The sequence below is a fragment of the Stegostoma tigrinum genome, unplaced genomic scaffold (assembly GCF_030684315.1).
Source record: "Stegostoma tigrinum isolate sSteTig4 unplaced genomic scaffold, sSteTig4.hap1 scaffold_179, whole genome shotgun sequence".
NCBI lineage: Eukaryota > Metazoa > Chordata > Chondrichthyes > Orectolobiformes > Stegostomatidae > Stegostoma > Stegostoma tigrinum.
This window is the reverse complement of record NW_026728119.1, coordinates 210,963-237,843: the sequence shown is the minus strand read 5'-3', so window position 1 is coordinate 237,843 and position 26,881 is coordinate 210,963. Positions and strand designations below refer to the sequence as shown.

Sequence of the window (26,881 nt, the reverse complement as noted above, 5' to 3'; positions counted from 1 at the left end):
TTCACCAGAACTAATATCCATTGTCATTACAATATTAATTTTATTCCGTAACCAGCAATGCTGACCCACTTCCTCCTCCTTGTCCGTCCTTCCAAGAAACTGAATGCCCCTGGAGCCCAGCTTCAGACATCGCAGATATTTTGGTTTCTGATTTACCAAAACATCCGGGATACTGGAAAAGTCTGAGTTCAGTAGAAATTAGCAGTTGTAACACTGCTATTTAAGAAAGAAGGAGGAGCAAAAATAAGGCATAAAGCCATTTAACATGACTTTAATCAGTTGGGAAAGTGCTTAATAATGTCCCTTCATTAAGTATGTTTCAGCAATGCTTTTAAAACAAAAATCATATCATCTGATTAAATCAACGTGGTCAATCCAGAAGAAGACATTCCATGATGGAGACAGGACAGTTGCAGGTAAGTTCAAGGTCACCCTGGGGCCAGGCATGTTTGACAATTTCATTCCTTTTTGATAGTCAAACAAGTGAGGTCGCAAAGAGGAAACCAACAGCTGCATAACACTTGGATTCCCAAGAGGCATTTTGTAGGGTGTCACACTGGTGGCTAATAGATAAGATAAGGGCTCTGGAACTGAAGGTAATGTATGAGCATGAATAGAGAGTTGGTGAACATGCAGGACATAACAGGAAGTGTTGTTGTGACTGTGATGAGAGGAGTGCAAAGGATTCGAAGGTGAATATAAAGGTTAAATTAACTTCAGGGATGTTTTTAAGGGACTTTCAGGACAGATGAGACCATCCTTCCTCTTGACAGCTGACCAGCCAGTCTGGCCACCAAATAAATTAATAGACGTATTGGTCACATGTGGGCAGGCCTCCTGGTGCCTTCACCTCCATGGGCAATATACCAGGAAGGCTGTTCAGGGAAGATGGCGGAGATGGGAAACTGCATCCATGACATGATGCCCACGTTTACAAACAAGCCCTCCCCACATGACAATCGCGTACACGGAGACGAAATGGAAAACAGCAGGTAACTGCTCGAACAGGTTTTGTGTTCTTTCTCAGGAAGGTTTTCTTTTAAAAAAAGAATAAGCCCAGTGACGTCACAATGGTTTGCCTGTGATGTCATAAACACAAACAAGAATAAACAATAACTGCTGTGTGTCCTCACTTCATGTTGAGACAATTTGAGGTGAACATTGCAGACTTGTAGCTCTGCAGTTTCAAGTGCGCATCGCTTATTTCTTTTCTCTCCCTCATCAGTGTAATTAGAACTAACACTAATTGAAGCAGAAGGAAAGGAGCAATACCTTCGTGGTATCACTCTTGGTTGTGAGAAGAGTTTTGAGGTAATTTGAATTCAATATATACTGGACACTATTTGTAAAGAAATTGGATTTTAGAACGAATTTCAAAGACAGGAAAACTGGAAAAATGATGTGAATATGGGGTAACCCGATTGAATTAATGTGTGTATGTTGTGGGTCACAATGGTTCCAGTACTTGCCAAAAGCAAAATTATATTGGCCACATTTTTGTGTCTACTCTTTGATGGAGCAAAATGTTTCTTCTGGTCTTTGCTGAAGGTGATATTAGCAGGAAAAATGTTCATCTCGGATGACCATAAGATCCCATTATCACAACAATTCGCAAAAAATCAAGAATGGAATTCTCCTGTATAAATCATCCACGATTTATCCCTCAGTGAATGTTGTTTCAATGGAGAAACTAGTCATTACCTATTGTTATTCATGAAAACGTGCTGTCTGCACATTAACCAGTGCCTTTCCTACATTACAGCAGCCAAAAAATAGTATTTAGATGAAAAAGGTCCTTATGGAAATCATTCCAGATGTTCAAGGTGTTGGATTAGAGCAAAGCTTTGTTGAGTTTCATTTTTACCTGAAGTATCTGAAGGGTGATGTCCTGGCTGCTCAGTTGATGTTCAGTTGTCAAAGCAAGACCAAGTAGACAGTGAAGGGGCAAATGAACATTAGACATGTTTAGTGAGGCTGAAGTCAGCAGTTGATATTTTTTGGTCTAGTATTTAAGTGTGAGCGTACTCTTTCTCTTTTCATGTTGAATTTGGTTTTTACTTTTATGGTGTTTTCATTTGTCTTTTAAGTTTGACGATACTTCACCTTTGTCATTCCTCAGACTCCAACCCACTTTGATTCTGAAAGGTATGAGTTATCATTAATTTTTCACAAAGGACAAGCTTCAATCCAGTTCCTTCTCTCCCGATGTTCAGTCAGGCTTTGACTCACTTATTCCAGACCTCACACGGAAATTTTCCTTCAGAGATAATGGGAACTGCAGATGCTGGAGAGTCCAAGATAACAAAGTGTGGACCTGGATGAACACAGCAGGCCAAGCAGCTGCTTGTCCTGCTGTGTTCATCCAGCCCCACACTTTGTAATCTTGGAAATATTCCTGCTCCTTTGTTCCATTTGCTCATACTCATCTCTGACAAATTAGATTAGATTAGATTCCCTACTGTGTGGAAACAGGCCCTTCAGCCCAACAAGTCCAAACCACCCCTGGAAGCATCCCACCCAGACCCATCTTCCTTTCACCCACACACCCCTCAAAACTACGGGCAATTTAGCATGGCCAATCCACCTACCCTACACATCTTTGGACTGTGGGAGCCCCCGGGGGAAACCCATGCAGACACGGGGAGAATATGCAAACTCCACACAGTCAGCCTGAGCCTGGAATCGAGCCCGGGTTCCTGGCTCTGTGAGACTGCAGTGCTCACCACTGAGCCACTGTGCTGCCCGTATCCGACAAGATTAAAACAGCAGCGGCCCATGACACCTCTGAAAAGTAGTAGTTGTCAGCCTTGCATCAATGACAGCAGCCTGACCCTGGAGTCAGACAGTTCTCAGTGTAATATCACTGAGCACAATGAGGACTGATGTGGCAGCCCCCTTGAGCGACCTTGACAGACTGAGCAATAGGTGACCCGATATCTAACTGATGTCTCTACAGTTTCCCAGCTGTTTTCTCCTCACCCCCCACATCGGGTTCGGTCTCCCACTGGGTTGACTGTGTCCCACTCACTGGACTGCAGAGGTGTGGACTCTGAGAAGATGACTGCATCGGGTGTCCATCTGGCAGTGCCCATTACCCTGTATTTATACCAGAGACTGCTCTTGGCGAACCTATCCTGCATGAAGGCAGCCTCCCTTGCTTTGACTCTGGGTTACTCCCTTTAGATTCTGAGACAGTGCTTCCAGGGTGTGTAGAGTGATTTTTATTCATATATTGACGTGAAAGCTTTGTTGATTTTTATTCTGAGTGGCCTAAAAAGTCCGAATCCTGACGTCCGTGTTTGCTCAGTTAGGATTTTAAAGTTGTATTTTCTGAGCAAGAGCAAAGCGATATCAGAAGAGCAAACAGATCATGGACAGATGTAACGACACTGAAGTCAGCATTTTATCTTTTTTTGGTCCAGTATTTAATTTTTTATGGCAGTCTTTCTCTTTACATGTTGAATTTGGTTTTGTCTCTCATGATGTTTTCATTTATCTTATAGATTTGACTGTTGTTTCCGGTCAGTCAGCTTGCCGAATCAGTCAGATTTCTGTCATACTACTCTGAATAAAAATGGTATGTACTATCCTTGGTTTTTTACACATGACAAATTCCAATCCCCTGATTACTTATTCTTCATATTCCTATATACCATCCAACACTAACTCACTCGCACATTCTTCCACGATGTGCAAGATGTTTTATATATTTGGTCACAGGTTTGTCCCATTTCATTTTGAGGGAGCTGAAATGTTTGAAGGCTGATGCTCTCATCTGCTCACTTGGCCTTTTAAAGTTTCACTTGTTCTAAGGAAGAGCAAGGTGATATTGAAAAAGTAAATAAACATTTGTGTTGACCATGAGGGTTTGTCCTTCTCAACTTCTCCCCGTGCCTGACATGCAGGTTAAACAACCACCAGCTGTCTCTCTCTCTCACTCATGTGAGCACAGCCCAATGATGTGGTGTGATACTGGGTTGTGAAGCTCTGCCAAGACCAACACAGATAATGGGGAATTTTGTTACTGAGGCACCAGTAAATCACACTCTTCATGAATCATTCCATACTAAAACCAGATTTAAGCACAGAAGCAAAAGGAAATACAATTGTGTAACTGCTTCGTGAGTTCAGTCAGCTTCAAGCCTTTATTAATTAACCACATGATAACTGAGTTATTGTTATTCCAAAGTATAGCTGTAGGAAATCAAAACAAAAGACTGTAGGACTGTGGCTGAAAAATAACAGCATTTGGCCATTCTATAATCCGCAGGTGAACTCTTTTGTCATTGCATTTTCCCCATAACTTCAGCTTCTTATTTTCTGACTTGAGCTTTTCCTACCTCACCCACATGAACTGAATGTAATGAATAACGTATCTGAATGCTCTAGTGTCTTGCAAACATGTGGCTGTTTTTCACTTCATGTGCATGTGCCCAAAATCAGGTCCTTTAGTGAACTTGTTGTGAAATCCAAATCAAATTGTCCGTGCTTGTTAAAGTCCATGAAATATCTCACTTAAAATGGACAGCACATTTTAAATTTGAAACATTTAACGAGACTTTGAGTGGCAACAATTACTGTTTTTGGCGATATTTGCACACATACATGTAAACGAAAAACCTACTGTTGAAATCTGGTGTTGCGGGGAAAATGCAGACGAATGCGCTTTGCACCACAGTGCGGGGCTCTGTCCACATGGAATATGAAGTGTTAGTGAGACCTGGTGCATGTCTTGGAGCAGTCATTGGTTTGATTTGATGTGGAGACTCAGTAAGATTCCCTGGAAGATTACAGTTTCCGCCGATTTTGTGTTCTAACCAGGTCATCTGACTTCACCGCCGGACTCGCAGGTCACTGCAAATGCACTTCCTGCTGCCCGAATGTTACATTGTGTGTAAATCCCGAACGTGCGTGCAATTAGGAAGAGGGTGTGCTTTTACTTCCTGGCTGCATTCTGCTATCATTCATGCCTCCTGAAACCATCTGGTAAACTCTGTGTTTTTCAGACTGGCTTGTGGATGGGGTCAATCCCGTGTGCTTGGCTGCATCCCAGAACTTGCATTCCTGAAAATTTTGGCTTGCTCCACGTCAACACCAGGCCTCTGCATTTGGGGGAAGTCCTGTCAAATGGTGTTGAGGAGTCAATCCGTCATTTTTGCTTTTCATTTTGTTTCATTTGGGATTGCAAATGTGACACGAGCCAAGTAGTGACAACTCAATGACTGCATCTTCTTGTAGGCAAAGAATCACTGCCTTGGTGTTTTACAACCTGGAAAGAAAGGTTAATTTCTGCGACGCACAGAACTCTCGTTCATTGTGTAAATGTTGCATCATTGGTGGAAAGGTCAAACGAGTGACATCTCGAATTGTTACTCATATTACAGTTGTCCATGCGAGTTACTTATCCCTGGTCTACCCATTCTGTGCGTGTGTGGTTGTACCTCCCGTGTGGCTGGATGGTGTGTCTGCGCACGCGTGTTGCGTGGGGCGAGATGCTGTGGGGAGTTGGGGCAGTGTGGAAGTGTGAATGAGACCAGTGCTGATGGAGTGAGAGTGTCGGACAGAGTGGGATAGGAATATGCAGTGCCAGGAGCCGGCAGCTGTTGGGTGGAATAGGAGATGAAGGAAGGTGCTGGCGGCGATTGGGAAGGATAAGGCAGCGGCTGAATAGACAGCGGAGTAGCCTTGGAAATCGGTGCTGCCAGGCAAAGAGAGATATTTTGTTTTTTTATTAAATGAAAGCGCTGGATCATGATTAAGTCAAGCCGGTGGATTATTTCTCTCCTGTACCAGCCGGCCCCTTTCTCCTTCAGACTTTGTCTCCTTCCCTCTTTCAGCAGCTTCCCTCTCCCCGCCATCTCCCAATGATTTCCCCGTCACCTGTACAAATGCAAGTTCCTGATGTGTGTACCTCATGGTATGTTCGACTGCAGCGCCTGGCGGTGCGCTTCATTCAGTGGAGTCTGGTGCTGGAGCTGCTGGATAAGCCCAATGTGGTCCTGCCAAGCTATCAAGCCCGGACTCTGGAGGGAAAAAAAAACTCCTGGGTATGTGTCAGAGAAGGAGGGCGGGCTGGTTTGGGATGTACAATGACGCCGACAGCATCGGTTCAATTCTCAAACCAACTGAGGTTACCAAGGCACCAGCTTCTCAATACATGCAGAAGGCAAAGTTTCCTCACCCTTCTGCTGGAGTCGATAATTGTTTTTAACTTGCTATATTTGCATTCTAGTTGCAAAATTGGAGGAACTTACCCATTCAGAGGGATTTACTGCGTTTTGTTTTCATTCTTCCACAGCCAAAGTAGGGTGGTGGGTAGGTGTGAGGGATGGAACTAAAGCAGGACAGCTGAATAAACTGGTGCATTAGTTACCGTTGGATGCAGCTGTCACTCTGAAGTAGTGTCGGTCAGACATTTGATCAACACATGTCAAGACTCATCCTTCCTTGAAGTGTCAATCATCACCCATGGAGGTTGAGTGGGGGCTGGAGAGCTGGGAACAACTGAGAAAAATTGATTGCTGGATGTAACATGTGATCTGATTTCTAGAATCTTGTGTGATTTTCTCTTTCTGTTAGCATTCATTTCCAGAACTCGTTTTCAAGATCAGTTTGAAAGTAGATGAGAATTGAATAAATGTTGCTTTCATGGTAATGCAATATTTGTTTCAAGGTTAAAATTGTGTCTGAGATTATGAGAACTGCAGCTCCTGGAGAACTCGACATAAAAAAAAGTGTGGAGCTGGATGAGCACAGCAGACCAAGCAGCATCTTAGGAGCACAAAAGCTGACGTTTCAGGCCAAGACTCTTCATCAGAAAAGGGGGAGGGTGAGAGGGTTCTGAAATAAATAGGGAGAGAGGGGGGAGGCGGATCGAAGATGGATAGAGTAGAATATATGCGGAGAGGAGACAGACAAGTTAAAGAGGCAGGGATGGAACCAGTAAAGGTGAGTGTAGGTGGGGAGGTCGGGAGGGGATAGGTCAGTACAGGGAGGATGGATAGGTCAAAGGGGCTGGATGAGTTTAGGAGGAAGGAAATGGGGGTGCGGCTTGAGGTGGGAAGAGGAGATAGGTGAGAAGAAGGACAGGTGAGGGAGGCAGGGACGAGCTGGGTTGGTTTTGGGATACAGTAGGGGGAGGGGAGATTTTGAAGCTTGTGCAATCCACATTGATACCATTGGGATGGAGGGTCCCCAAGCGGAATATGAGTTGCTGTTCCTGCAACCTTTGGGTGGCGTTGTGATGGCACTTACTTCTACTGGCTCCATCCCCACCTTTTTGCGTTTTCTGTCTCCTCCCCACCTATCTTCTCCCCCATCTTGGATCCGCCTACACCCTCTCTCTATTTATTTCAGAACCCTCTCTTTCTCCCCCTTTTCTGATGAATGGTCTAGCCCCGAAACATCAGCTTCTGTGCTCCAAAGATGCTGCTAGGCCTGCTGTGTTCATCCAGCTCCACACTTCATTATCTCTGTATCGATCTTGCCAGCGTACTGCCGATATCATGTGATTTCACCTTTTGTACCAGTCTGCCACTGGGGGACGTTGTCAAAGGCTTTACTGAAGTGCATGCAGGCAACATAAATCACTTTCCCCTCATTAATCATCATCGTCACCTCCTCAAAAAACTCAATCAAGTTCGTGAGGCACGGCCTCCCCCACACAAGACCATGCTGTCTATCACAAATATGTCAATTTGCTTCTGAATGCATGTAGATCTAGGCCGTGAGAATCTTTTCCAATAATTTCCCTACCACCGGCATCAGATTCACAGACATGTAATTTTCTGGATTATTCTTGCCACACTTCTTTTAAAAATGAGACAACGTTGGCTATTCTCCAGTCCTCTGGGAGCTCAACTGCGGACAAAGAGGATGCTGAGATGCTTCAGCAATTTGTTCTCTAGCTTTCATTATTATTCGGAGACAAATCCCATCAGAACCAAGGGACTTATCTCTGTATGTATAAAAAGTCTTGAGATTCTTCTTAATCCTGTTTACTAACGACCTTTCATGAACACTCTTCTTGACCCTTCTAATTTCTTGTTTAAGTACTTTCCAACTTTATTTACATAGTTCAAGACTTCGACAGGTGCTATCCTCCTAGACCTTAAGTATGCTTCCGTTTTCTATTTGACCAAGGTCATAACACTTTTCGTCATCCATGTTTCTTATAACTTGCATCACCTGTCCTTTATTCTCGTTGGAATGTGCCAGTCTTATCAACTGCAATTTGCAATACACTCACATGTCCGATGTGATTTACTCTCAAACAGCTGCCTCCAAAGATCTCCAGTTCATGCCGAGTAAATTCCTTGAATTTAACACCCATCACCCAAGATCTGCTGTTATCCCTAGCCAGGAGTATCTTAAAACTCACGGTATTAAAGTCACTACTCCTCAATTGTTCTCCGACTGAACTTTCATTCACCTGACTGGGATCATTTTGTGAAACCAGGTTCAGCATAACTACTTCTCTGATATACAGTGCCAAGAAACCCTCCTGGTCCTTACAAATTCTTCCCTATCCAGCCCCTCGGATGAAGTCTCAGTCATTATAGGAGAAGTTAAAATCACCCACCACAACAACCCTGCCGTTTTAACACCTTTCCATAATAGTCTACATAGTCTCTCCTCTATTGTTGGGAGGCCTGCAGTATAACACCAGCATTGTGATTTCACCTTTCCTACTCCTGAGCTCTACACATATTGTCTTGCTGCATGAGTCTTCTGATGTATCCTCCTCAGCACAGCTGTGATATCCTCCCTTAGCCGTAATGCTGCACCCCCACCCCTTTTAAGTTTCCTCTACCACACCTAACCATCTAAATCCTCGGAGATTCAGCTGAATGTTCTGTCTCTCTTTCAGCCAAGTTTCCATAATTGCAATAATTCATTGTTTGAAGTACTAACCAAAGCTCTAAATTCATCTACTTTGTCTATCACAGCTCGTACATTTCAGGCCACCTCACCTTCCTGTTTCAGTGGCAATTCCCTGCCTGTTCTTCTCAATCACAAGCCACTTCTTTTTTCAATCCAAAAGTTAAATATGAACATCAATGAAAAGTATTTTGAAAAGTGTCTGAAATATGGAGCATATTCCAATGCAGAGTTAAATAATACATAGTAAAGTCTGCGATTGAGATCATGACAAAATGTTTTGTTTAAAATGTTATTTTGTTTTAAGTCAATTAAAATATTCAAATCGTCATCAAAGCCGAGCTTCTGCTAATTGTTAGTTATTATATTGTATCTGTGTAAAATTACATGAATGGCCATGTAATTCTTCCAACATTGCTTTTGTAGGAACGAAACAGAATCAAATGACATAACGTACGCATCGTTGTCCATCAAGCCATCACTTCGATCCATGAGAGCAGACAGTTCAAACGTATCTTAGGCAGAGCTCGTCAGGGTCCAAACTCTATGAAGGCGGTCAGCCAGGGAGATATGGTCCTGAAGGGCTGGGTAAGAATGAAGGAGCAGCAAGTGATGGGGATTTTGCTGAAGTACTGGCCTAAACAAAACTAGAACAGCTGATGTGGTTAATATTTGAAAAGACCTAGAACTACACCCTGTCATATTTGAAAATATGATTCCCTTCTATATATATGTTGAGCCTATCAACAGTATCAGTTAATAGGTCAGCTACGAGTGATTGAAAACCAATTGCAAACAAATTAGTCGAGATAAGTTGTGAACTTGCCCTTCAGATATCTGACTGTAATTTCCACCTGGCATGACAAGGATAAGTAAATGCAATGGTTGCTAGTTCATGATGGATTTTCCTACTTTCGAGAGGCAAAAAAATGAACAAACAAGTTGAGTGGATATTTCATCCCATTCTTCAACTCGACTCTAAATTTACTCTGGGTCCCAGCATAAATAAACGGATTGGTGCAAGAACTCAAAAACTGAAGCATAAATGCTACTTCATTGAGAATATACGTGGAAACACTGGAATTGGACCCTGAAGTATAAGTAGCGTTTGTAATTCTGACATAGAGTATTGTTATAAAAAATAATGCATATAACAGTATGAAACTTCCAGAGATGGCAAAAAGCAAAATAATGGACTTTCGTCGCTTCACCAACTCTGGGTCACTTTGATTCTCTCCACTGTTCTGGGCCCAGAGTCTCCTGCGGGTTCCATTGGCTGCTACAATATGTCTCACGGTCAGAGCATTCAGTAGTAAAATTAGAATGAATGGGATACATGGGGTTAAAATGGAACTAATCAAATCATATCCGACCCACACAGGTGATGTATAAAATATTACCTTAATACCACAGTACCAAGGCATGTCATTAATAACAACTGTTGGTTCATAAACAAAATATCTGGCGATATTTTTAAAGAAGGCCAGTGTGGACACAGTTCCTACAACCCAAGCTGCTGTCTTCTGAGTGCAATATTTAATTTTCAGTTTCTGGCAACAAATGGCCACAAATCTATCAAAGGTAAACGCTACAGTTAACCAAGCAGAACTATCAATGGCTGCAAAATTAAAGGCATTGCGAAGACTGCACACTGGTGTAATTGACAGAAAACTAGTTGGAAAATAAATTCCAGCTATCCGGTTCAATAGTACAGCCGTGATCATTACGAATAGATCTGCCGTTGCCATGGACACCACGTAATAAATAATACATCCAGAAAGACCACATCGTCTGTGACACAGCGTCAGAATCACAACCAGGTTAGCTGCAATGTAGAGAGAAAGTGTACTGTGAGAACAAGAATGATTTTTTTTTTACTCTTAACAAAGCAAAACAAATCAAACATGAAGAATAAATGTGTGAATAATAAAGATTAGGATGCAAACATAAGTTAAAAAAATCTATGTTGAACAAACTCTTTTCTTGTCCTGGAATTAGCATAGCCGTGTGAGTCCAGTCAATCAGATAATATGTAATAAAAATGTACGAAATCCAAATTATAACAAAGTGACATTGAAAATACGACAACATTGACAAAAACATGGATTCCAACCTGAAAGTGCCACTTTATCATCGATGTCAACTAGGATCTTCAGTGTCGTACTGAATCATATGAATTAACATGTGATGACAATTCAATAGGAGAAAAGCAATGCCTTTAATTTTGCAGCCATTGATAGCCATTGATCAAACTAACGAATTCCTCCTGCTGCACTGTGCTGTCTTGGCTTTGTTAATTTTATGCAATGTCAATATTTGAATTAAGAAGCTTTAATTGCTTTTGAGGTTTTCCAATTGTTGTGGAGTTTCACTCAAGCTGGAGAACAGGAAAGATTGAACAGTCCAAGGCTTTGCCAGATACAATCGGCAGAAGAAAATTACAAATGCAGGATTTAACCATTTAGATACATCTACAAAAGTAATTGGGAAAGCGAAGACTCTGAACGAAGAAGTGCTTGTTTGACTGGTTGAAATTGTGGTCAATCTGTCAGTTCTGAGGAAGGTTTACTGGATTTGAAATGGTAACTCTTTTCTTTCCTATAGACGCTATCAGACTTGTGAGTTTCTCGAGCAATTTCTGAGTTTCTCGTGAAAAATATATGCTCTGCGAGTTAGAAATTAGCAAACATTCGACCTACATGATTGCTTACACTAGGGAGCAGTTTTTCCTACTGACTGAAGGTGGACTCACGGTGCCATGAAAGCTACAAGTAAATCCAAATTTCTATTAAATGCCAAATAAAGGACTGATTATGTATCTGCCAACATCGTGGTGATAATAATACGCTTTCAGCAAACTCATTCAGTGATTTCAGCCAGAAATTACTCAGTAGTTCAGTCCAATTAATCAAGTAATCCTTTGTCGTACTTGACGTATTTTTGTCAAGTTCAACAGCACAATATATTTCTATACAGTTAGAAAAATGTTTGAAATCATTCACACTAATAATGGCAGTTTTATAACGGAAGTCAATTTAACTGTGATACTGCCCGCGGATTCATTAGATGGAAATGATTAATTCCTCAATAGATTTTTTTTCTGCAATTCTCCCGCAACAATATTATCAAAAACACGAATAGTTTGCATTTCCAAACAGGTAACAGCATAGTTGTTCATCGCAGGATCTGTCAAAGCCAAACAACAGAACAACATTCAACGTGAGACGTTAGCAGTGATTAAGAGCGATAATATTATTAAAACAATAAAATAGTAACTGAAGCAGAAAAGATAAGATATAATAAAAGGAAAATAAAAAGGGAGAGAATACTGAAAGAAATATTGTGGAAAATGGATTACAATGCAATATAATGAACAGAAATTATGGTGATGAAATGACAACTTAATATAGTTAAAATAGAAAACGCATGCAGTAAAATACGAAAAACGATAGCATTTGCAGAAAATGCATTATGCCAGTGAAATTAAAAAAAATCTCATGCACATACAAAAAAGCCTATTGTTAAAATGGATGAATTATTGTAGTAAATGATGCTTCACACAGTTATTTTCAAATGACACCATTTTACCTGGAATCCCGACAGATGCAATGATCGGATAGTAAATGATAAATACGAGACCTGATGGTACTCCATGCATTTCTATCAGAAGCTTTGAATGTAATCTGAATTTCACCGAAAAGTGGTGACTGTTATTGGTTTTGGTGAACTCCAGGGACATAATTATGTGATTTGATCCTTTCTGTTAACTGCATTTAATGAAGCATACAAATGACTGCAGCTGATGTACGGCTATTTTTTATGCGTTGATGAAAACCATGGTTTCAATGACATTTGTTACATTTTAAAATTAAAATAACACCCAATCACTGCAGAAGGAACATAGTTATATTTAGAACACAGAACATAGAACAGTACAGCACAGAACAGGCCCTTCAGACCACAATGTTGTGCCGACCATTGATCCTCATGTATGCACCCTCAAATTTCTGTGACCATATATATGTCCAGCAGTCTCTTAAATGAGCCCAATGACATTGCTTCCATAACTGCTGCTGGCAACGCATTCCATGCTCTCACAACTCTCTGCGTAAAGAACCTGCCTCTGACATCCCCTCTATACTTTCCACCAACCAGCTTAAAACTATGACCCCTCGTGCTAGCCATTTCTGCCCTGGGAAATAGTTTCTGGCTATCAACTCTATCTATGCCGCTCATTATCTTGTATACCTCAATTAGGTCCCCTCTCCTCCTCCTTTTCTCCAATGAAAAGAGACCGAGCTCAGTCAACCTCTCTTCATAAGATAAGCCCTCCAGTCCAGGCAGCATCCTGGTAAACCTCCTCTGAACCCTCTCCAAAGCATCCACATCTTTCATATAATTGGGCGCCCAGAACTGGACGCAGTATTCCAAGTGCGGTCTAACCAACGTTTTATAGAGCTGCAACAAGATCTCACGACTCTTAAACTCAATCCCCCTGTTAATGAAAGCCAAAACACCATAAGCTTTCTTAACAACCCTGTCCACTTGGGTGGCCATTTTAAGGGATCTATGTATCTGCACACCAAGATCCCTCTGTTCCTCCACGCTGCCAAGAATCCTATCCTTAATCCTGTACTCAGCTTTCAAATTCGACCTTCCAAAATGCATCACCTCGCATTTATCCAGGTTGAACTCCATCTGCCACCTCTCAGCCCATCTCTGCATCCTGTCAATGTCCCGCTGCAGCCTACAACAGCCCTCTACACTGTCAACGACACGTCCGAACTTTGTGTCGTCTGCAAACTTGCTGACCCATCCTTCAATTCCCTCGTCCAAGTCATTCATAAAAATTACAAACAGTAGAGGCCCAAGGACAGAGCCCTGTGGAACTCCACTCACCACTGACTTCCAGGCAGAATATTTTCCTTCTACTACCACTCGCTGTCTTCTGTTGGCCAGCCAATTCTGTATCCAAGCAGCTGAGTTCCCCTGTACCCATTCCTCCTGACCTTCTGAATGAGCCTACCGTGGGTAACCTTATCAAATGCCTTACTGAAGTCCATATACACCACATCCACAGCTTGACCCTCATCAACTTTTCTAGTCACATCCTCAAAAAACTCGATAAGGTTTGTAAGGCATGACCTACCCCTCACAAAGCCGTGTTGACTGTGTTTTCTGCACAAACCAGCCATTAAATTTTGGATTAGTGTCCGGTCAAAGTATTGCTTACAAGTTATTTAATCCTCATCTGTATTCTCTCCAAGTGTTTACTGCTCATTGAATCTTAGTTGCCATTCTTCCTGAGACGTTCAACACACTTTAAATGAACGATCTGCATGTTATGGTTGCACAGACCCAGTCAAGCATTGTGATATTTGCTCAAGATAAATTCTTCAATATTATAGATTGCGTTTTATTTTCAGAATCATTGTGTCATTTTATTTATTGTGAACAGTGTTAGTTCACTGGTAACGGATTCCGTACAACACATTCAATTTTAACAGTTTCCTACTTAGCACAGGAATATTTCCTGCCTACATGCACTCTTTAGTAGCTGTAAATTCCTTGTATACTTTCTGGAGCAGTAGAGCTTCGTTCATTTTTTTCTACAGTCAAATTATAGCGACTTATTATATTGGACTATATTCCTGAAAACATCATCCCATAGGTTCCAAGCAAGTCTCCTTTGGCGTGACTAAACATAGTGTGATCAAGTATTTTTACAGGATGGTCGAAGAGATCTCTGTTTATTTTGTGAATTCAGTTAAAAAATGCCTGATCCTTTATGACAACACTCCTCTGGTGATTTGAACTTTCAGTCACGTGAAGAAATTTTCTTGAAAACTGTCCTTAAAATAGCAATAACAGAAATTCTTGCACACATGAACCCTAGCAATGTTTTATATTTGTTATTGGTGATGCGGTTGCTTCTTCACGAGTTTGTGCATTTCCAGGCAATGGATTCCCACATCTGTGGGGATGTTGGATTAGCTTAGGGAGGTTCTCAAGATGTCATTCCAGGTTTTCCTCTGCCCATGTGGTGCTGTGATCGCTGAGTATTATATAACTGAGAGCACATCACTTGGGTTGGTGAGTTTTATGTCAGCAAATGGACAATGTAACACACTCATCACAGTCGGTCATATGTGGCCAGTGCCTCAATAGTGGGGACATTTTTTTTGGTCCATGGGTGATAACTCTTCACTTCTTCGATGTGTGTGCTGTAAGTGGCCCAGGCTTTTGTTACATACAAGAGAGTGGGAAACACGGTTGTTCTGTAGACAGTAAAATGTGAGGCTGGATGAACACAGCAGGCCAAGAGCATCTCAGATATCTTCTTTACTCTCCATCTTCGGTCCGCCTCCCCCTCTCTCCCTATTTATTCCAGTTCCCTCTCCCCATCCCCCTCTCTGATGAAGGGTCTAGGCCCGAAACGTCAGCTTTTGTGCTCCTGAGATGCTGCTTGGCCTGCTGTGCTCATCCAGCCTCACATTTTATTATCTTGAATTCTCCAGTATATGCAGTTCCCATTATCTCTGTTCTGTAGACAACGAGCTTGGTGCTCGGTTTGAGTCACAAACCTTGAACTCCTGGTTCCTCAGGCGCCTGAAGGCTGCACTGGCACCTTGCAGTCAATATTGCATTTCAGCATTTTAGTACAACCGAAGGAATTCCATCTGCTCCAGGATCGTTTTGCTCAGCTGTGGATGTGTGTTTGGCCTCAGGATAGAATGGAGATGGGCTGATATGGGAACAGGTAGTGTCTTGTGGGTTGATATCAGTGAACTAATACATGCTAAAGGAATATGTAAGATTTTTTAGATCAAAAGACATGCAGGTAATACGAAAATCAATTCATACAGTTGATTTGGTGAGTTGTGAATGTTAAATTAGAGAAATTATATCACCAACTCCACAAAATGCTGTAAGGACACAAGCACATAAAAGAATTGATCGATTTTCTTTAAATACACAATAATTATACTGGCTAAGGTAAAGAGGTGAAACTGGTGAATTAGAAAATGTATCCCATTAAACTGAGAAAAGGAGAAACTAACCAATGATCCAGCCATTCACAAATTTATGTGTAAGACCCAATGGCAGCTCTTGCAAATGTTAAACAACAGACCTGATAGTACTCTTGCATTCCTAATTTAATCATTGACCAGATCCTGAAATTAACTGGAAAGCATTACTCTTGCCACTCATTGATTGATTGATTGATTGTCACTTGTAGTGAAGAACAGCGCAAAGATTTGTTTATGAGCAGTTAAGGTTGATCATAGTATGCAAGGACGTACAGATCGGAGGTTGTAAGAAGACTTGGAGACATGCAGGTTACAATGCACAGGGCGTGCACTAGGCAAGATCAGTGTCAACAGACTCAGCATTATTTGAGGTTAGAGAGTCCATTCATCAGTCTGATAATTGCCGGGAAGAAGCTGCTCCTGAACCTGCTAGTGTGCATGGTCAGGCTTCTGTATCTTCTATCAGACGGAAGCGATTGTACGCTATCTTTGCCAGGGCGCAATGGTCTTTGATGAAGTTGGCAGCGAGTTATGTAAATGGAATCCTTCGGCATAATGTTGGGTTCTGTGATGATCTGGTCTGTGCACACCACCTCTGTAGTTCCTTACTGTCCCGAGCACAACAGTTGCCATACCACCCTGACAGAATGGTTTCAATGGCGCATCAATGAAAGTTGGTGAGGCTCCTTATGGACATGCCAAATTTCCTGAACCACCTGAGAAAGAAGAGGTGTTTTTGCACCTACTGGGTCGTCGTATCTACGTGGGAAGTCCAGGGTAGGTTGCAGGTTATCGTCACTTCAAGGAACTTGACGTTCTACAACCTCTCAATCTCAGTTCCGTTGATACAGATAGGACGTGTTGTTCTCGTTTCGTTTTGAAGTCAATGATTAGTTCGTTAGTTTGACAGACATTGATAGAGAGGTTGTTCTCATTGAACCACGTCACCAAGCCCTCTATCTCCCAACTGTATTTTCACTGATCGATGTTCAATATCTGTTCTACTACGCTGGTTTTGATACAGACATTTAATTGGCATTCGTTCAGAATTCGGCAACAGAGTCGTGGGTGTACAGGGTGCACAACCGGGGCTGAGGCCTTATCCTTTGGGGGCACCAGTGTTAAGCCTTATTGTGAAGGAGATACAGGTACCAATCTACACTGATTGTGGTTTGTGAGTCAGAAAGCTGGTGATCCAGCTGCAGAGTTGGAAGCCCAGACCCAAGGTCAGGATTGAGGGACATAATCAGTTGTCTTGACTCTTTTTTCTTTCTTTTATGAATGAAAGATTTTCAAAAAAGCAGAGCTGCTGCATGGTTGATATTTATGTGTTGTTGAAATTGAATTTTTAATCCCCGGAATCTGACAAAACTAAATCGAAGCAGAACGAGTTTACAGAAATATCCAAGTTACCAATGTGCTATAACAAACTTCTAAATCTCCCTGATACTGTGCACCTATGTTTCAATTCACTGTAGATATATTTAGTTAAGTATAGACACTGGCCCTGACTCTAGGATGAAGTTTATCAAGAATTATTTGGGTTCTGGTTTGCCCAGCTCAGTTCCGTTATTTTCAGCATGAAGTGGGACAATTGGAGATGTTATTACACTAAGCCACAGCCAGCGTACCCATATACCATTATCAAATAACAGAAGAAAGGCAATTTTATATAATAGTTGGGAATCTCGAGTTTCACCATTCTATCTGTTGACTTCTGTTTTGTTTATAGGATTTCATGATTTGCGAAGTTGACACATTTGATAAAACATTGGCCTTATTGCAATGGGCTGTGACTCCCACGTCATGTGAAGTATCTTCATCTATTTTTGAACAGGGTTCCCTTCAGGTCAAGACCTGGAAGACTTATGCAGTACCCGATGTTAGCGTCTATGAGTCTCTCATTGTTGTGTATGTGCTGCTGAAAGCACTGTCGACAACAATTTCCATCACTCTGCTGATCATATTATGTAAGCTGATGGAGTACTGTTATCTATTTTTCCCCTTCAATTATTTATTGTCATGCCCAATTACCCCTTAACAATTAATCCTTCATAATCCGATTTGGGTAATTCATTTTTTACTGTAACAATACAGTCTTATCACGTGGTCTGCATGGTGCAAGGACAGTTTGCAACAATGTTCCATCTGGAGCTGCTGGTCTGCAAAATAAAGTCACTCCACGGTGTGGATTTTTCAGTGAGTCAGCCTGAGAAAGGTTTTGTTGAATACACTGATGCGCTTGTAACATGTAAAAGAATCCTCAAAGGATGGTTATGTGGAAGAACCGGTGGGTGGAAGGCATGAATGAATAGCTACGTATGGCAGGGCGCATTTACACAACAGTACTGTTTTCATGTCCTCATTTAGTTAATGAATATTAATAGATTCTCCTTCGCAAGGATTCTGTTTATTCAACACAATAGTTAGCTTCTCTACTCACATATGGCTATTTCGGCAAGGCGTTTCATTCCAAGAGTTGCCATGGGACCATCATTCACTGCTAGAAACTTGTTAGCCTTTTGAGAAAATTCTAGTTAAACTTTGATGATACCTGGACAGTCAAAAAATTAATAGCTGCACGCAAGAATGATAACTGTCGTGGCATAAATGACAGCTCATCTGTGTGAAGCATGAAACTTTGTGGCCACCAAGATAGACGAGTGTGAGTGTGTTAACAACTGAAATCGTTTCAAGAGACAGCTAGCATACATGAATGATGAGGAATCCATCAGACCTCTACATTCATTAACAGAATCAGAAATGGGAAAAAAAAACCTTCCCTTGATAAAAAGGATTCACATTCCACGAGCTAATATAATTAATAAAATAAATTGTTATTGTTTATTTCACCGCTAATGATTCAAACATTAGACTATCCAAGGAGCCTTCATGTCTGATGAGGGAATGCAAGAAGCCTGAGTCAGCAAAATGCAATAAAACTAATATCAAATCTGATCTACTGATGCACAAGACTGACTTATGCAGTTATCGAAATTACCTTGTAGAAGGAATAAAGCAAGAACAAATCACTTAGCTCCTCGAGCCCGCTTCATTCCTCTAGACCATGCCTAATCATTTACCACAGCTCTACCTTTCCGTAGCATTTCTTAATTCATTGAAGTTAAGAGTAACTCGGAGTCTATCAGGCTATTGCTTGAACTTTCCGCCCGCTTCAACATTTAACTTAAGTAATCTCTCTTGAACATTCTTTGCATCCTCCTTCTAAATCACTCCCACATCAACTTTTGTATTGTTTTTTGCATAGCTGAAAAGGTTATTACTAGAATCTCAAAATAACGCAATTACACGTATAACTTGATACGTTAGATGAAGACTTGAAATGATTTGTACTTGGATGGAGGGCTACATGAGACAAAGAGGAGAAAAAGACATTCTACAAAATAAAGTGTAACACATTTTGCTTTATTCTATTGCTCAAATGTAAACATTTTAACAAACAGTCTGAGTGGATACTTCACACCATTCTTTAATTCAACTCGCAAATTCGCTTGGGTTCCGGCATTAAAGAATATAAGACCTCTGTAACTGCAGCATATCACCGCTTTCCAGGAGAATGAATGGTGAATTACTGAAACCAGAAACTCAGGAATACGTGACATTCGCAAGTTGGACGTAGTGAATTATTACAAAATATATAATAGATGCAACAAAACCAGTTTATTTTATATTTTCTGGAGAGTAATATATGCTTCTAAGTATCCGTCAACTGGAATACTAACAATCATTTTTTCATAACACATTACGTAGTTTCTATTTGAGGGAGAGAGAGCAATGATCGTTAGTATTTGGTCGAGATGCGCTTGCAACAGCATGATAGATTTTCGATGCTCCTCCATGAATTTTAAAGCTTGAAGCAGTCTTCAAGACTTGAAATGTCTCCTATGTTGCCAACAATTAGTGACTGTGTTTAGCACAATCATCTGGATCAAGAAAATAAGAATTGTTCATGACTTTTTATAAAGTAGCAAATCCAAAAAAAACGGTCCAAAGACAATGAAATGCACATCGAAATACACACAGCATCGAAGCCATCAAGTTAAAGATGACTTCAATATCCATCCGTGCTGAAATCCTTGCAGCATGATATACTCATTTTTCTCTCTAACACCATTCACTTTAACAAAAACTGAAATGTGTCACATATCGGCCATGTTCTTCCAGATTGCAAGCTGTATTGTCCCGCACTTCGCTCCATATGCTGTTTTTTTTTTGCAACCAACGTGATTCTAATGCTCTACCAAAACGGCTTTATGACTCCTCCTTTGTTATGACATGAAAGCTTGTAGGCTTTCAGAGTTCAGTTGCATGATTAAAAGGCCTGAAATATCAGAGCCTTATCGATATCGAACCTTCATCTCTACAGATGTGGCACTGGTCCTGCCCATGCCAGCAAGATTGTTTTCTGTCAGCATTCCCAGCGTCCTACTTCTTTTTAATCCTGCCAATATTTTACTGCAACATCGAAATATTTTGATCAGAGAAACAGATTTTTTTAAATTCAAATTAAATTTGTGCCCCAATTCTCATCTCAACTGTCGCACTTATAATTCTGTCAGTGTTGTTTCCAGTTGTCACACAGAACTTGGAAATCTGTTAACCTTGATTCTAATTTCACAATGTGCACCTCCGAACTTGACTTCCATTCGTTGAATTTTTTTTTTGTTTATTTGTGGGACAGGCTATCAGTGAATATGCAGTAGACAGTCATTTACTGCAATGACGACATTAACTGTCTTGAACCCTGCTTGCAGACTTTTTATTAATGTTTTCACTTTCTACAACTTCGTATCAACAGTTCTAATATTGTCACTTGTTTAAATAAATCTTCTGAATTTTTTTTAAATTTATGTTCGTCGGGAATTTCCACTCATACCACATTGAGTGAATGATTGCTGCCATTCTGGAATACAGCGTCTTCATGTACAGCCTTCAGCCAAAATGGAGTTCAAACAATCAGAGGAGCTTGAGATCTACTTATCAACAATGAAAACAAAGAAAGTGAAATTCGCAAACTCAATACACATGGATTTCTCACCACATTTTGTCACAAAAAGCTGACATTCGTGCGTAATAGTTGAAGACAACGCAATGTTCCAGTATTTTGCAATGAATAAAGTAACTATCGTACTGAAAACATGATATTTTAGGGACAGAAATGTTTGAAATATTGAGCAGTTCAGGATGCATTGTTGGACAGAGAAGCAGACTTGGAGTTTTAGGTACATTAACTTCCGTTGGATCACCCAGATGTCTAGTCACTTTTCCTTAAAATGACGACTATTGTGCTTGCAACTCAATAGTTTAATGAGACATAGCTTCTTATATTATCCTGAGCTCAGTAGTAAGCAAACCGGCAGCAAATTACACCACCAAACAGAATTAGGCTCTAACCAGTTTTAAGGAAAATTCAATTTTCCTACTTAGCGTTGGCGCCATGTTTTTTTTTTAAATCCGTTCAAGCAATTCTCTTTTGAAAGTATTGCTGAATCAGAATGCATTGCATTTCCTGTATCGGCATCTCTCAAGCTTCACAATTATCTTCAGAAAAAAATAATCTCGTTCAATCATTGTTTTCCTTTTGCAAATAATCTGTGCAGAATCTTTTGTGACAAATATTCATTCCAGAGATTTCCTTTTTGTCTTTTGCAGCGTGTGGGCGTTGTTTACTCAGTCAGTATTTGTTCACTCCACATTCCCTAGTCAATGTAGGGGTCAGCTGCCTTCTTGAATTGAATTGAATCACATTGTCACCTGTCTTCAATATAAAAGTGAGTAATTTAGCCATGCAAAAGCGCCATTCTTTTTAACTTAAAATGAATTTTAAAAAATGAAAGATAACTTGGAGAGAGTCCAAGGTTTCCTCCCTTCACTGCTACTGTCCCACTCCAGGCTATACCAGCCCACGCCATGCTACCACTACAGTCCGGCTCCGGGTTTCACCAGACTGCTCCATGCCCAATCCCCCATCCCGATTCCTGGCGAAGCTGACAAATGCCCACGCCATGCCATGCCATGCCGTCACCTGGACACCGATCAGGGCTTCTCCAGGACACTCCACATGGAATCAAGAATCCCATTCCAGGCTTCAGATGGGTGACTCTTATCATGTTGCGTCTCAAGAGGTCATCACCACTCCGAAGCCCACTGAAGCTGTCGTCATATTGAAGAGCTGCTTTATAAGGTTACGTTTTATCGAAAATTAAATAAAACTGAAAGAAAAAGGGGAAATATTGCTGCAGCCCACAGCGTGTAGGTACAGTCTGATTGAATTAGGCTTATTGTCACGTGCACCTGAATGATTGCAGTGAAAAGTTTAGAAGGTCGGCACTTATGGCACTATCTAAGGTATGAGGTAACGAGGCATCGATACTTAAGTGTTTTGTGCAAAATTGAAAGAAGAATAATCGAAAGTAGAGCAGTAGAAATAACAAAAAAGAACAGTACTTGGATTACAGTTGTTTAGACACCAGTCTGTGTCAGATCTTGACCTCCTGTACTCAAGAGCCTCGCCTCCCCGCGACAGCCTCGAGTTAACAACGACCTCGCCTCCATGTGGGATCCTTTGGCCCAGGACCTGTCTTTGACACTCGCCTCTCTGTGCCTGTTCTCCAGTCTGGGACTCGTTTTGTAGGGGAGGTGAATGTATTTGGCGCAGTGGAAGTACTGGTATAGTGACGTGGTTAAAGACAAGGTGGTTTGTGGATTGGAATGGTAATATAGGTGAGATTGATTCCATTGATTTGCAGCTCTTGACTATACACGTGATTGCCTTAATCCCTTTAGAGCTTATTGGGGAAGAATATGTGGGGAGCTGCAATGCATCATATACTTTATAATGGTGATCAAGGAGACCTGAGCCCCTTGGCATGATCAGAGAATGATCTTCTTTAAACCACATCTCCCATGCTCGTCAGGAGAGCAGGGATTCGGTACTCTTGCCTCTTGCCTCTTCATGGGCAGTTACCAAGGGAATCCTTATTGGTTTAATTTCCTCTGCTTCATAATATATTTAAGTTCAGCTAGTTGTCGTGTCTGACCTAAGGTTGTAGGCAGAAAATGGTAGCAAGGCCGCAGTATCATACACGTTTCCTCTCACAGGTTGGAACCGTCCAATCGCACCACTGTTGCCACCAAGATTCTAGAAAGCCAGCCAACTATACATTGCACACCACGTTAATGAGTTGAACTCTCACAACATGTTGTAACGTTTCACTATTAGGAGTCTAGTTGTGGGGAGCAGTAACTCGCCAAGGTAACCACATCTGAGCACTAAGAGGTGCCAATTAACAGGCAGAAGCCAACACCTCTTAGTTTGACAGAGGGCACCAAATGGTCCATGTTGTATGTAGAGAACTGCCAGGTTGCAAGGCACCTTATAGGCGCCTTGTAAGGTGTGCTATATCATATACAGTCCATAGTGAGAGGGTGGGAACTGGAGGCTGGATTTTGCCAAAATCGTGTGCAATACTTAAGCCGCAAATCAAGCTAGGAACAAAATTCTCAGCCCCAAACCCCACTCGTGGTTTCTGTTTACTTAAGATCTCTAAGGCTTATCCATTTATGATGGAGATAAGGAATTTCATCTGTCCCAGAACGGTGAATCTGCATTGTGCATGACTGCAGAGGTCTGTCGAGGCTGGGTGGTTAATTATAGCCATCAGAACGAGGAACAGGGTGAGGCTGTTCAGCCCCTCGAGCCTGTTCGACCATTGAATATGATCATGGTTGATCGGATATTCCTCACATCTACTTTGCTGCCCTTTCCCTTTAACGTTTATTCCCAAACTGATCAAGAATCTGTCCATCCCAGCCTTAATATTAAACAAGGATACTTATTTCACAGGTCTCTGTGGCAAAGTGTTCTAAAGACTCACAACTCTCTGAGAGAAGGAATTTCCTGTGAACTCAGCCTTAACTTGGGATCCCTTTAATCGGAAACTCTGCCTCTGGTCATAGACTCTTCCATGAAGGGAAACACCCTCATAACATTTGCCCTGTCAAGCCTCTTAAGAATCTTTAATGCTTCAATGAGATCACCATTCAAGCCTGATATAGACACGTATTTTAGAACATCCAAATCTGAAACAAAATACAGGACACTGTCAAAACTAGGCAGGGCTGGCAGCATCTGTGCAGAGAAAAATAGATTAATGTATCAAGACTAGTACAACTTCTTCAAAACTGATTAATAAGGTAATTAAAGATTCTCGGGAAAGGGTATGGAAATGGAATTGACATTATCAAGTCAGCTGTATTCTCATTGGATGGCAGTGGAATTGATAGACAGAATGGCCTCCTTCTGTTCCCACATTTCACTTTGTGTCCCTGTCTCTCGAGCACTAACTGCTTCTGCACAATCCAGAAAGAGCTCAGCACTGTGCCTGCAAACTGGTGTCCATCGCCCACATTGTACTCACCCTGGCAACAGCAGTATGGGCATTGTGACTGTCGCCATAATTGGGTATTTAGAGTGATGGAATTGACATAAACCCGACGGAAATTCTTATTTTACAGACTTTATCCGTGACTGTAAACACTTCATTATGGTATATCAGGCAGAGAATGCAAATCTCTCATTTTACACTTGTACATCTATCAGTATAAAAAAAAACTTGGGAGTCCTAAACTGCGGGATCTGTCACCATGGAAACATCACCAAAGACTCTGAGACAGTGCATTAAGATTCTGCTTTCTGTGAAGATGTGTATATAAATCCTAAAGATGCTATATTTTCTGTTAGTTCACATTCAAATTATGTCCAAAACTATCTTTGGAGATGTAAGTGACAGGTTAGATTTAAAGCAAAAGCCGTGCAGTGTTTTACTGTAACTGGAAAAGCAAGGAACGGCAATACAACTATAAATGGTTGATCATTGAAGAGAAAATGTTATGCAGCTAGTTGAGTTTTTCTTTGAGATAGATGAGGACACGCCGGATGTGAGAGAGTGGGATGACACAGAAAAGTACACATCTTCGTGGACCGCTCTATATGATTGTTAAATTAAATTGACAGTCGGGGTAAATTAAGTTAAACAGATCCTTTCAATACCTCAGGAAAACAGAAGGTGTTTCTGAAATGTACTTCCTACTGTAATTTAACGATAGATGAAAGATGGACAGCGAGAGGGGGGAACAGAGAGGGGGCGGGACAGCGAGAGAAAGGGGGTACACAGAGGAGGGGACAGTGAGACTGAGTGAGATGGACAGTGAGAGAAAGAGGGTCAGAGAAATAGCGAGAAAAACAGAGTGGGCAGTGAGAGACATACGCATACTGCGGGGGGTGGGGCAGTGTGTGGGAGAGAGAAAGGGATAATAAGTGTGAGAGAGAGGCAGCGAGAGTCAGGGGGAGGGCCAGTTCGGGAGAGAGAGTGAGGGGAGACAAAGACAGAGAGAGAGGTACATGGGCAGACAGAGTGAGAATAGGGTACAGAGAGAGGGGGACAGAGAGGGGAACTGAGAGTGAGAGAGAGGGGGAGAAGGAAACATAGGATTTGAGATGGAGAGGGGACAGATAGAGAGGCGACGGAGCCTGGGGGACGGGGTGGGGGCGGTAGGGGTTGGTGGAGGAACGCAGAAAGAGGGTGTTCAGAGAGAGAGGGGAGACTTGGAGTGGGGGAAGAGAGAAAGGCAAAGAGCGAGAGAATATATATGTATATATAGAGAGAGAGATGGGGGGCAGAGAGAGACAGAGAGAGCGAGTGAGAGAGAGAGAGTCTACTGTGAACCCACATTCTCCCAGCAATGGAAAACATGGGGAGAGGGAGGGAGGTTAGAGAAAGGGAGATTTGGAGGTGGAAAATGTGCAAGAGGGAGAGACAGTGAAGAATAATGATGGGGGGAACTGTGATAGAGACAGAGAGAGAAAAGGAGAATAGACAGTATGGCGGGAACATCGTGAAGTCGGAAGGGGATATGGAGGGAGAGTGAAAATAGAGTGATGAATTCTGCTGAGTCCAGCTCTAAATCGGTGACTGGAGATGAAACCAAGGACGCAGTGACTTAAAATCAACTCCTGAGCTCTCCTGTCCCCTCCCCTTCCCAGAGGGCTAGGACATGGGGACAAGTCTGTCTCTCTGCCCAGCTCAGCTTCGTCACCTCAAAGACAAACAACAATATATTTCACAGCTTTTAAAGAACATTTTTATTATTTTCAAATTAAATTTATCGGTACAGGAAATGGAATGATGCCTTTTCTCCCTGGCCCCTGAATTGAGAGAGACATTCAAAACTATCCCTGTAACCCGTGTATTAAAATTGGAACAGCAGCACGACCCTTAGCCTGCTACCATAGTGACAGGCTACATCGTTGCTGAAAAAATTGAAATGAGAAAATCCTGGATGGATTGATTAATGAGTGAATTTGAATGATTGATGAATTCGGGTAAAGGGATATTTCAGCACATTCTTCAGCTGCTGCCTGAACTTAGTCTGGGTCACGGCATAAATCGCGGTGTTTGTGCAGCAACTGAGGAGCTGCAGCATGAAGCCCAATTCCTGCACAAAGCCACCTAGACACATGGACTTACACCCAACAAACCACTTCCGGTACCATGTAGAATACGCCATTAATGTTGACCATGACAGTATGAAATTGGCTGAGATCACAAACAGTAAAATGATGGATTTTTTTCGATTTCTCATTTCTGTGTCAAACTGACCGTCCCCATTGGTGTGAGCCCGGAGTCTCCTGCGGGCTCTGCTGGCCACTAAAATGTGTCTGACGGTGAAAACATTGAGCAGCAGAATCAGGAGAAATGGGAGAGCCGGGGTTAGAATGTGGTGGAGGAACTCGATTGTGACCCAGGCACGAGATGATTGAACATCGTCTGTTACATCACAAAACCAGGGGATGTTCAGCAGCCAATAGCGAGCTGTGAGCATAAAATACCAGAAAATGTTCTTTAAACAGCTCAGCACAGTCACTGTTCCCAGAACCACAGCCGCCG

The 26,881-nt window shown here is 41.7% G+C and overlaps 1 protein-coding gene across 1 annotated transcript; it reads right to left on the bottom strand.

Moving 5' to 3' along the window:
- Nucleotides 1-9,156: 9,156 nt before the first annotated feature.
- On the bottom strand, nt 9,157-12,547 carry LOC132207847 (probable G-protein coupled receptor 139). The gene is made up of 2 exons (XM_059643686.1): nt 12,469-12,547; nt 9,157-10,705 (listed from the first exon to the last, which is right to left on the bottom strand). Exons 1-2 carry the CDS (start codon nt 12,536-12,538, stop codon nt 9,789-9,791), a joined length of 987 nt encoding a protein of 328 aa, XP_059499669.1. The 5' UTR covers nt 12,539-12,547; the 3' UTR covers nt 9,157-9,788.
- Nucleotides 12,548-26,881: the final 14,334 nt, after the last annotated feature.